Source organism: Perissodus microlepis, chromosome 15 (assembly GCF_051167445.1).
Source record: "Perissodus microlepis isolate ML-2025 ecotype Zambia chromosome 15, ASM5116744v1, whole genome shotgun sequence".
NCBI lineage: Eukaryota > Metazoa > Chordata > Actinopteri > Cichliformes > Cichlidae > Perissodus > Perissodus microlepis.
Genome location: NC_140475.1, coordinates 21,315,426 through 21,327,621, shown reverse-complemented (window position 1 = coordinate 21,327,621; position 12,196 = coordinate 21,315,426). Strand labels below are relative to the sequence as shown.

Sequence of the window (12,196 nt, the reverse complement as noted above, 5' to 3'; positions counted from 1 at the left end):
ATGAAAGGGAAACAAACACTGCCGCAACTAATCGAGTAAGCAAGTATACACTCCAGTAGAAATGTGTGTTTAAATACACAACAGGTAATGAAGGAAGGTAAACTAGATGGGAAAACAAACACTGCCGCAACTAATCAAGGAGGCAAATACAAAGGAAGTGAAATTTATTAGAAAGTGCAAGGCAACAAAAATAAAACTGTAAATAAAAGAGAACAAGCCAAAAAGGACAGAACAGAAAATATAATAGAAAATATAATATATAAATCTAAATAATATAATATCCAATATGATTCCAAACTGAAAACACTGTTGTTGGGTTTCCTATTGTTGTATTTTGTCTATACACCCTTGTGGTTAAAAAAACACCTAAGGTGTATTCTTCATATGTGGACACAGAGCAGTTTAATGTCACTGTGTGTGTAGCCTGTGTGTCCTTTAGATATTCTAAACTTGCAGTGGATATTGTCTCCTTTCACTTTAACTCTCATATGTATGTGTCCTGATTCATGATCAGTCTCAGGTGTCTTGAACTGAATTTCTTCATTTAGATAAGTTTAAGCCCTTTGTGAAAAAACCTGCTCACCAGAGGGAAGGTTTGTTTTCAGTAGAGAAATGCAACCAACATAATAAAACTTTCACATTCATTCATGTAAAATTCTGTATGTCATACAGGTAAAGACATATCCTCCCACTCTGATGCCTGATTCCATTTAATCCTGCTTTTGATGCTTACAGTAATGAGACACAAATGTTTGAATGATTGTTTATGGAAAACATGAAACTAAACTTATAAATTACTGCAGTTTTAGAAAATTTACAGGCAAATAGCAAAATAAAAACATCTATGTACATCATTTCAAAACTTTGAACAAAAGATAAAATAAAAATGAAAGCCTTTCAAATGTTACAAAACAAAATGTGTCACAAATTCTGCTTTTTAAGCATTCACACAGCTGCTTCCTCCTTTTAAACTGAGCAAACCGATTATTCTTATAGGGACGAAGCTTTTTCACAGAAGCGATGACCTGATGATTAAGTTTCCTTTTTGTTTACTCTATGGTAGCATAGAGGCTGCTGGGATCTGTGGAGGAAGCTTTCACAGTGGAGTAGGTAACTGTCTCATCACTGTCACATTTACCCCAAACCTGGAAGCACACAGAGCACAGGATGTTTCACCAGATGTAACACAACACAGTGAAAACATCATTTACTAATGCACTGATGAAGCCGGAAACATTGATCATCATTGAGCATTACTTTGTTTTCACTGTTAGCCTTGTTGGTGTAGCTGATGGAGATGTAGGAAACACCATCTTCATGATCCGCCTACACAGTAAAGAAAACATGATTACTGCCCTCTGAGATGCAGGGGGATCTACACTGACCCGTCTCCGCCAAAGATGTCATGTTATTGCTCAAAATGTGTTACCACTTCTTTTGGCTTAGTTTGACAGCACCAGTTCACTTCCCTTCCGTTTGAAATCTATCTCTTGCACAGTCTCATGTTGTAAAGTTAGTTTTATAATGTTGAAGAACAAATTCATACAGCAGAAGTTGTGAGTTTGAGGTCAAGGCCTGAATAAATATTGCTTCAGTGCAACTTTCAGTTACTTGCAACATGAAAATGTGAGTATTAAAATATCTGCAACAATCATAGATAGGTAAAATGATAAAACATATAAAATGCAACACAACGGTCCAACTACCAGTAGCTGATGGGGTCTGTTTTTTGTGGTCAGAAAGGACTTCGCACATAGGCTGAGGTCATTTTTGGAGTTAATAATTATAAAATCAAAGCAAAAATGAATTTTGCACCCTCTTTTTTCTTTTCTTGATCTTTTGCTGCACCAACCACTGCATCACTTCTGATCTAGAATTAAAATGTTTAGTAAAGATTATTTTTAAACTCACATTTTCATTGGATTGTGTTTTGTTCCCTGAAAAGAAAAGAAAAACAGGGTTACACATCTAACCAGAGAGAAGATTCAGCTTTAATATGTAATGTGGGATTTTCTCTCACCTCTCTTCAGTACAATCAGTTCCACAGCAAAGATTAAAAGTGCTGCTGAAATAACAGCCACGAGGATGTACGGCCACACCAGAGCTGCACCTGAACATAAATATCTGAAGCTTTTCATTTACTGTTCAATGTCTGAGAGGTAGAAAAATTGCAAATATGACATGCATGTGACTTAACAAAAAACTATTCAATCATTGCTTTGAACCCCCCCCCCCCCCCCCCCCCCCCCCCCAGAAAAAAAAGAAAAAAAAAGAAAAATCACCTGGGTCATCAGTCTGTGATGTTGTTCTTGTTGTCCTTGTTGTTCTTGTTGTTGTTACTTTTCTTGTTGTTGTTGTTGTTGATGTTACTGTATCTTCATTCAAACAAAAGATCAAATTCAGCTAATTAAAAGTTCTTTCCTCACATCAGTTGAAAGTAATTTTCTCAACCGAATCTCTCCTGGTTTCTTACCTGATGACTGAGGCCTGAAGGTAAAAAGCTGCTCTTTGTTTTCTTCTGTTGTTACGCTACACTTAAAGTCAGAGTTAGATATGTGACTGTATGATGACTTTATAAAAGTAACAGCAGCAGAGCAGGAAGACTGTAATGTTTTTATGTTTGAGTAATCTCTATTCAGACCTCCACTGTCATGGATCCACTTCAGTTTGTGTTTACACCGTTCATATGTCCACACAGAGCAGTTTAAAGTCACTTGATCAGTGTTCTTCTGTTCAGTCACTGGTGAAGATAAGTTCCAAGAAAAAAGCAAACAAACAAACATTTAAAAAAAAAAATAAATGTAATGTGTTAGCATATTGTTTAGTTGTTCACAGCTTGTAAATACTGGTGGTCTGGTGTGGTGTAAATACTCACTGATGACATCAGACAGATAAACCACAGCATCTGGACCTTGCTGTTTCCCTGGATTGTCTCTAAACTGTCTGCAGGTGTAACGACCAACATCCTCAGCTGTGACCTTCTTTATAACCAGTGAGCATTCTGCTGTAACACTCAGTCTGTCTGATTTGGCCTTTTCTTTGATTTGTCCATGATTAACCAGCTCTACTGCTGGTGTGCTTCTTGATTCAATGAAGAGCCAGTTGATAGCGTTACAGTTGTGATGATTCTTCATCACATTTTCACAAGGCAAAGTGACTTTATCTCCATCTCTGACAGTGAAGGAGAGTGAAAGATCTCCACTTAGTGCTCCTGAGAACACGACAAAGAATCAAAAAGGTAACACTGCATGTCAGAGCACAGATAATTTTGCATAGTTATGCACACATGTTTGCATTTGTATATTTTTCATTTTCACTAGTGCACTGAGCTGGAAATGTTTTTAAATCTTTCTCTTATACACATGTTGGATGTATCCTTACCAACTGAAGCACAGGTACAGCAATAAAAACACTTTAAGCTAAATAGATTTAACCATCATTTCTCTTAGTCTCTCTTTTCTCACTTTCTTCTTGAGCTTCTGAAAAATAAGTGTATCAACTTCCCTGTTATTAGTGAGGTAATACATTCATAGAACTCAGAATCTGCTGAGATGATAATAATAATAATGTCCTCAGTGTAAACTTTTGTAATCTCATTTATAAACGTATCTGTATTCCTACCTGTTAATTGAAGCATTAGTATCACTGATAAAAACATGTGAATCCATCTGAATTCAGCCATCATGCTTCTCGGTATTTCTCCTTCCTGTTTCTCACACTAATGACAGTCACAGACTTTAAAGTTGTGCTCCCTGTGGCGGTTCCTGTGGTTGTTATCTCACTATCTCACGCTAACTGTTCAGGAAGTTCTTTCTCTGACAATTTCTGTTGTTTATAAAATGGCTGGGGAACGAAACAATATTAAAGAGGTCAAAGGTCACTGCAGGCCATCAAACCCTGTAAAACTAAAACGAGCACGTAGAACAGACAGCCGAATGTTGCTCAGTGACTTATGATAATCCCACTGTCCGTTTGTGAAGGTAAGATTATGTCTTCTTGCTCTGATACTTGTTGGTCCCTCACTGTGTCTGTGACGTGTTGTTTTTCTGAGAAATGAAGGGGCAGAGTTGGTGAGAATGTAGAAGTGTTACCGTCAGAAACACAGACGCTTCACACACTAAATGTCCTTTAGACATTTAAACTAAGTGTAACAGCAAACTGTTCTCACAGCTGAGGGTGTTGGTTATTACACTTTCAGAAAGTTCAACATATTGTTTTTTTTTTTTGTGGCTCATGCCTATGTTGTTAATAGTAAACATTTCAATCATATAATTTTCAGCTCAGACTGTCTCATTAAAACACAAACTGGAAGATTACTGTAAATTTCATTCTCTCTTTTTTTATTCGTGACTGAAAGTAAGGCCAACAGGGTAGAAACATTAATCTGCATAGATGTGCAGAGGCAACAAACTCACAGGCTCAACTGTTGTCACTTCATTGGTACATCATTTCTTCCTCATTACATCTTATTTAAGTGTCTCTTTCTGAGAACTGAAGGGGAAGTGCTTTGGTGCAAATGTGGATACGACAGCACCAGCATAACTCTGCAGGTTTTAACCTCTAATGACGACCAGACACAGGTCAAAAAACCACAGAGTGTTTTTTAGATATTTTAAAGCTGCAGAAGATGAATGATTCTTTACGTTTAAACATTTCAGTATCCAATTATGCTTTTTAGGGGAAAAGTTTACTAGAAGTGGGACATGCAAAGTATAAATTATCACCTTCTATAATGAATGAACCAGTTTACAAGAGATTTATTTTCAGTAGAGCAATGCAATCCACAGAATGAAATGTTCACACTCCCCAATGAAAGCCTTGACATGAGATAGGATACACAAAGCTGCCACATAAACACTGCAGACAGTCCAAATGAGTTGTTTTAGATATCACAGATGAAGTCATGCTTCCTCTAACTTCTTTAGAGGTCACTTGTCCTTGTATAGATGGAGATAAGCTTTTGGGCAGTGCTTTGAGTCTTTAAGTTATTCCTTTAAATATGTTATGTAATAGGATTATCATTTGGTTGCCTTAAGTTTAGTTTAGTTATGTTTTACTTAAGTCATCTGTGTTAGTCTGTCATGTTTCTTGTCTTCTTGTTCATATTGTCAAGCTTGTGTTGCCATGTCTGGATTCCACTCTGTTTCTTGTTTTACTGTGAAAGTCCCTGTCCTATGTGCAGTGTTCCTTGTCTCGTTAGGTCTGATTTGTCCCAGGTGTGTTCCCACCTGTTCCACATCCCCTCATTATCTCCGTGTGTATTGAAGTCCTCTGTCCTACTTTGTTCAGTGTCAGTTTGTCTTTTGTCCTTTGCACCACCATGTTCCATGTATCATGTGTCATGTATCACGTATCCACGTCATGTTTTGGGTTTTTTATGTTTATCTTTAGTTTCCCCAGTTTAGGTTATTGTTTAGCATCACCTCTGCCTTTTGTTTTGCAATGTCTTACCAGCCTTAATAAACGTCTCGCTTTCTGTTAAGTTTGAGTTTTGTTTTAGAGTGTCTGCGCTTGGGTTCACCTCCTTTATTCACACAGTCAGCTTTGCAGCCTGACTGTGACAGGCAGGTCTCAAAGTTGGGGCTGAATGGCATATTTAAATGTACTTTAAAGTCTCCCTGGATTACCTCTAAACTGTCTGCAGGTGTAACGACCAACATCCTCAGCTGTGACCTTCTTTATAACCAGTGAGCATTCTGCTGTAACACTCAGTCTGTCTGATTTGGCTTTTTCTTTGATTTGTCCAAGATAAACCAGCTCTACTGCTGGTGTGCCTCTTGAATCAGTGAAGAGCCAGACAGTAGTGTCACAGTTGTGATGATTGTTGATGAGATTTTCACAAGGCAAAGTGACTTTATCTCCATCTCTGACAGTGAAGGAGAGTGAAAGATCTCCACTATGTACTCCTGAGAACATGACAGAATCAAAAATGTTAAGACTACATTTTTCAAGAGTGCATCAAACTCAGTTTTCATTGTTCACAGAAACACCACAGCTTTGTGTGCTAAATAAAAATGATATTACTAAAATTAAAAAGAAGAGTTAGTTTTCAAATCCTAAGACGATGTACAGTGTACAAATCATCCTTACCTCCAAACTGAAGCATGAGTATAAAGAACAGAAACATTTCTATCCATCTAAATGTAACCATCATGTCTCTCAGTCTCTCCTTTCTTCTCAGGCTTCTAAAGCATAAGTGTGTCTTCTTCCTGTAGTTTTCGATCTATGACTTCCTCATTATGACTTTCAGCTTTCTTTCTCACATTTCTGCCATTATTCTTACACAACCAGACTGTCACAGCTTTCATGTTCCTCATTTATTAACAGCCAGTTGTTGTTAAAGTGACTCCTAAAATTAATCTCTTAGATAGTTAAGTAAGGTTTGGTTGTCCTGTCCACTTTACTTTATTTACTTCTGCAATATGAGAAACTGAATCATAATGCTCAGAGTTTACGCACACCGCCAAACCAAAAGGGCTCGTATCAGACGCGACAGATACAATTGCAATGAGATGTATGAAGCGGCACACACTTTGAAAACCATGTTTTTTCTTTTCCTTGTGTGGTGCAATAACAGTTTTCCTGCTGCGTCGAGCAGAGGGAGTAGCAGGAAATGCATCTTGAGTGGGTGAAACCCCTCTCTCCCATTTGTCCGATCGAAAAGTTTACAGAGACGAACAAATTTGCAGGATCATAAATCCCAAAGAGATGATTTTCACAAAGCACAGGGATTTAGAGGAGTGTTAATCACAGGATGTACAGGGAGTGCAGAATTATTAGGCAAATGAGTATTTTGTCCACATCATCCTCTTCATGCATGTTGTCTTACTCCAAGCTGTATAGGCTCGAAAGCCTACTACCAATTAAGCATATTAGGTGATGTGCATCTCTGTAATGAGAAGGGGTGTGGTCTAATGACATCAACACCCTATATCAGGTGTGCATAATTATTAGGCAACGTCCTTTCCTTTGGCAAAATGGGTCAAAAGAAGGACTTGGCAGGCTCAGAAAAGTCAAAAATAGTGAGATATCTTGCAGAGGGATGCAGCAGTCTCAAAATTGCAAAGCTTCTGAAGCGTGATCATCGAACAATCAAGCGTTTCATTCAAAATAGTCAACAGGGTCGCAAGAAGCGTGTGGAAAAACCAAGGAGCAAAATAACTGCCCATGAACTGAGAAAAGTCAAGTGTGCAGCTGCCAAGATGCCACTTGCCACCAGTTTGGCCATATTTCAGAGCTGCAACATCACTGGAGTGCCCAAAAGCACAAGGTGTGCAATACTCAGAGACATGGCCAAGGTAAGAAAGGCTGAAAGACGACCACCACTGAACAAGACACACAAGCTGAAACGTCAAGACTGGGCCAAGAAATATCTCAAGACTGGTTTTTCTAAGGTTTTATGGACTGATGAAATGAGAGTGAGTCTTGATGGGCCAGATGGATGGGCCCGTGGCTGGATTGGTAAAGGGCAGAGAGCTCCAGTCCGACTCAGACGCCAGCAAGGTGGAGGTGGAGTACTGGTTTGGGCTGGTATCATCAAAGATGAGCTTGTGGGGCCTTTTCGGGTTGAGGATGGAGTCAAGCTCAACTCCCAGTCCTACTGCCAGTTTCTGGAAGACACCTTCTTCAAGCAGTGGTACAGGAAGAAGTCTGCATCCTTCAAGAAAAACATGATTTTCATGCAGGACAATGCTCCATCACACGCGTCCAAGTACTCCACAGCGTGGCTGGCAAGAAAGGGTATAAAAGAAGAAAAACTAATGACATGGCCACCTTGTTCACCTGATCTGAACCCCATTGAGAACCTGTGGTCCATCATCAAATGTGAGATTTACAAGGAGGGAAAACAGTACACCTCTCTGAACAGTGTCTGGGGGGCTGTGGTTGCTGCTGCACGCAATGTTGATGGTGAACAGATCAAAACACTGACAGAATCCATGGATGGCAGGCTTTTGAGTGTCCTTGCAAAGAAAGGTGGCTATATTGGTCGCTGATTTGTTTTTGTTTTGTTTTTGAATGTCAGAAATGTATATTTGTGAATGTGGAGATGTTATATTGGTTTCATAGGTAAAAATAAATCATTGAAATGGGTATATATTTGTTTTTTGTTAAGTTGCCTAATAATTATGCACAGTAATAGTCACCTGCACACACAGATATCCCCCTAAAATAGCTAAAACTAAAAACAAACTAAACTACTTCCAAAAACATTCAGCTTTGATATTAATGAGTTTTTTGGGTTCATTGAGAACATGGTTGTTGTTCAATAATAAAATTATTCCTCAAAAATACAACTTGCCTAATAATTCTGCACTCCCTGTATAGCCCAATGTAAAAATGCAGTTTGTTGTTTTCCATTGTGATTCTATATTGTTGAATACTGAATAATTAACTAATTCAGCTTTGAAACACACACTCAAACACTTCTGAGATATAGATGTTTAAATGACTGCAAGCAGAAACAGCTGATGTAACATGTGACTTTTATTATGTCTGAGGATGTTAGATCATTTCTTCCACTGCTTCACATTTTGTTATAATGAATATACAGCACCCCCTTCTGGATAAAAGGGATTGCTACAGTAATAAATTCTGAACTTTGTCAAACTGGAGACAATTTATGGATAAAACATAGTGCAACATTCTGTGTTAGAAATGTAAATGAGCAGTATAATATCCTTTTTGTTAAACATGGAGAACTTAAGCCTATTAGAAACATTTTTACACAATCTGATACAAATAACAGGTTGAAAAGGGCCTGAGCGCAACCATAACCAGTGTAACGTAAGAAATCTTGTATGAGCTGTAGCTGTTTCGTCAACACGTGTCTCTCACTGGTTTGTTGACAGCAGCATAGAGGCTGCTGGGATCACTGGAGGGTGCAGCAGAAGTGATGTGACTTTTCATGGTGATGTAGGTCACTGTGTCATCATCTTCATCATCATCTTGACCTACAACCTGAAAGTGAATACACAAAAAACAAAATAATTAAGACCATAATAATGTAGGGTAAGGCAGATATGATAATAGTATTATAATCTTAATATTTATTCTTAACACTCAGATATCAACATTTACCTTGCTCTTTCATGGGAATTTTTATTGTTATTAACTGACATCACCTGAATAACCAACAGGACAGCTTACCTGAGCTTTACTGGTGGTGTTGTTGGTGTAGCTGATGGAGGAATAGGGAACAGCGTATTCAGATTCAGCCTGCACAGATATGACAACATAGAGACTGCTCAGTAATGCTTAGATTCAACATATGGGAGAACAAATACAAGTGGTGAGTAAGTATTTGAGCTCACAGAGTCCTGAATGGTTCCTGGAGCAGACAGAGTCACTGCAGGGTTTAAACTGAGTTCCTGAAACAAATAAAACAGACAAAGAAGCCTCATAAACACAGCAGACTATAATCACATCAGTAAGAAAGACTGATTACTCGTATATAGCATGAAAGTGTTATAACTCACAGCATTTTCATTCATCTGTGATTTGTGTCCTAAAAAAGAGAAAAATCAATTCAAGCTTTTAGAATGAAAGTCCATCCTGGTTTCTGCAGTCTCCCTGGTGATGAAAGCTCAGTCTTATGAAAGCTCTCACCTTTAACTCTCTTCCATATGATGCCTATGAAAGCACTCATTATGAGTACTGTTAACCCCAGCGCTACAACAATAAACTTCCACACACCTGAAGAAAAAGAAAAACATTAAACACATTATGTCTGCAGGTTCTTGTCTTTTTAAAATCCTGATGTATAAAAATCAAATGTGTTTTAATTTGGTTTTTAGGTTGTATAAAATTACTCGGTTAAGATCATTGTATTTGCTTAAAATGACCAACAAAGAAATATTGTCCTGGTTATAATGTTATTTCACTGAGAGAAATGTTTTTTAAAAAAATAAGCTTTTTTTTTTATAAACGGGAACAGAAAATGAACAGCAGCCTCATTAAGCTGACTTCCCCTTTTCCTTCTTTCCATTAATACATCTCCACAGGATGTTTTCTTTTACAGCTTATTTTTGGGAACTTGCTGAAGTGAAGTAAGTGTATCGTGTATAAGAATCCAACGCTGACTGTTGGTAGGAGCAGGCTTCTGAAATCTGTTAAATTGTGCTTCTTTTGCAGTGCTTTTCTACTTTACCTGACTTCAAAGCGCTTTGTACAACTCGCCTTATTCACCCAATCATACAAGCACTTTTTCTATGATCATATCCCCCCAAAAAATTCTTTGTTTGTTTATAACAGGATGAAGTTATTGTAAGGACTGAAATGTTTACGTATTCCTTCTCTGACCAGAAGATTGACTGAAGATAAACTCCTGCACGTTTCCACCATGTGTCACTTGGCACTTCAACATCTCAGAGTTCTTGGATGTGTAAATATGATCAGATGTTGCAAAGGTCACACTGCAGGTAGACTGTGACATCCTCAGGTCTTTGTTACCATAGAGCCACTTGACGGTGTATTTACATTCTTTATATGTGGACACAGAGCACTTCAATGTCACTGTGTCGTCATCCTTATATTCAGTTACTGTTAAAAAAGAGAGAACAAGAATAACATTTACAGCAATCATCACTGTAGTTATAGTTATTGTAATGTTTTGAGTTTGATGTTCTAATAATCTGAAAACATTATGATGGAAATACTCACGGTTAACAACAGACAGCTCAGCTACAGAGTCTGAACCTTCTTTTTGTCCTGATTTGTTGAACCTTCTGCAGGTGTACTGACCAACATCCTCAGCTGTGAGCTTCTTTATAACCAGAGAACATTTTGCTGTAACACTCAGTCTGTCTGATTTATTTTTGGCCCCTTGGTGAATCTTCCCGTTTTCAAACAGTGTTACTACGGCTCTATTTGATTGACTAAAGAGCCAGGTAGTTCTGTCACATTTATCTTGATCATCTGTCACATTTTCACATGACAAAGTGACCTCACCTTCATTCCTGATAATAAACTCAGAGTAGTCAGCTGCTGCTGCTGTGAAGAAAAGAATAAAATCAATAATGTCAACAAACTAAGCTTTTGTAATCTCATTTATAAACGTTTAAATATTCTTACCTGACAATTGAAGCATTAGTATCACTGATGAAAACATTTGAATCCACCTGAATTCAGCCATTCTCCGTCTTTCTCCTTCCTGTTTCTCACATTAAAAATTAATCTCTGAAATAGTCCTTATTGTAGAGATGCTGTGTCCACTTCCTGTGATTTATGCTAATATTATGCTGATAGAGAGGGCCAGGTGAAGAGGACAACTATCTGCTGTTGATGTCCAAGCTGTAACAGATAAGATGTTTTCTTTCTTGCTCTAACACGTGTTGGTTCCTCATTGCATTTCTGAAATAGTTTTTCCTCTGAGAAGAAAAAGGGAAGTCTTTTGGTAGGAATGTGAATACATCAGCAGCAGAATTTTTAGCACTTAATGATGACCAAAAAAAGAAACACAGATCGTTTCCACACTCAGTGTCCTTTAGATATTTTAAAGCTGCAGGAGACCATCTGCATTCACTTTGGACTGTAATATATAAAAAGATCATTTGTGTGGATTCTCAGGACTGTTTGATGAAATGTAACTTAAAAGGTATATAGACAAACCTTTCACTGGAACAGCTGGTACAACATGTGGCTTTTATTATATTACTTTCACTGCAGATTAAACATCTTCACTGCTACACCAGTCTGTTAAAATGTGGGCTATATGCTTTCAAATCATGGCTGGATAAACGTTCTCAAACACTCTTTAATGTTTTTGTTAATTTATATGCTTTTAAATATATAAATATTTTTTAATCAAGACAGTTACCATAACAGAGCAGGTAAAATTATTTTTAGGAATTAAAAGCCGTACAAAACAGAAACAGGCTGCAGATGGTGCTCTTGCTCTGCTTTCATCCACTCCACTCCCCGAGCTCACCCCCACTAACTTACACCTGCCAGTGGCTGTGTCCAAATTCAGGGATAGCATGCTTCGATGGCTGCATTTGTAGGCAATTACGTCACAGCTGTCCAAATTCAAAGACTCCCCCAAATGAGGCGACAAATGGGTCCTCCTTTTCACCAGATTTGAAGGATTGGTCTGGTGTATCCTTAATGGCCCACCATATCTCAGGATTCATTGCGGGTCATACAGGAGAGATTTTCTCATAACAATCGCGGATGAAGTGGGAGTTAATGCGGAAGAGGA

General features: G+C 38.0%; 2 protein-coding genes across 2 annotated transcripts; both read right to left on the bottom strand.

The window, feature by feature from the left end:
* Nucleotides 1-401: 401 nt before the first annotated feature.
* On the bottom strand, nucleotides 402-3,732 carry LOC146372141 (uncharacterized). Its single transcript, XM_084953510.1, has 8 exons — nucleotides 3,622-3,732; nucleotides 2,876-3,211; nucleotides 2,474-2,740; nucleotides 2,283-2,375; nucleotides 2,021-2,110; nucleotides 1,912-1,937; nucleotides 1,258-1,326; nucleotides 402-1,145 (listed from the first exon to the last, which is right to left on the bottom strand). Exons 1-8 carry the CDS (start codon nucleotides 3,683-3,685, stop codon nucleotides 1,050-1,052), a joined length of 1,041 nt encoding a protein of 346 aa, XP_084809636.1. The 5' UTR covers nucleotides 3,686-3,732; the 3' UTR covers nucleotides 402-1,049.
* A 4,770-nt stretch (nucleotides 3,733-8,502) lies between these two features.
* LOC146372140 (uncharacterized) lies at nucleotides 8,503-11,328 on the bottom strand. Its single transcript, XM_084953508.1, has 8 exons — nucleotides 11,071-11,328; nucleotides 10,660-10,989; nucleotides 10,300-10,539; nucleotides 9,607-9,693; nucleotides 9,477-9,505; nucleotides 9,312-9,368; nucleotides 9,148-9,216; nucleotides 8,503-8,958 (listed from the first exon to the last, which is right to left on the bottom strand). The coding sequence occupies exons 1-8, from the start codon at nucleotides 11,129-11,131 to the stop codon at nucleotides 8,818-8,820; spliced, it is 1,014 nt and encodes a 337-aa protein (XP_084809634.1). The 5' UTR covers nucleotides 11,132-11,328; the 3' UTR covers nucleotides 8,503-8,817.
* Nucleotides 11,329-12,196: the final 868 nt, after the last annotated feature.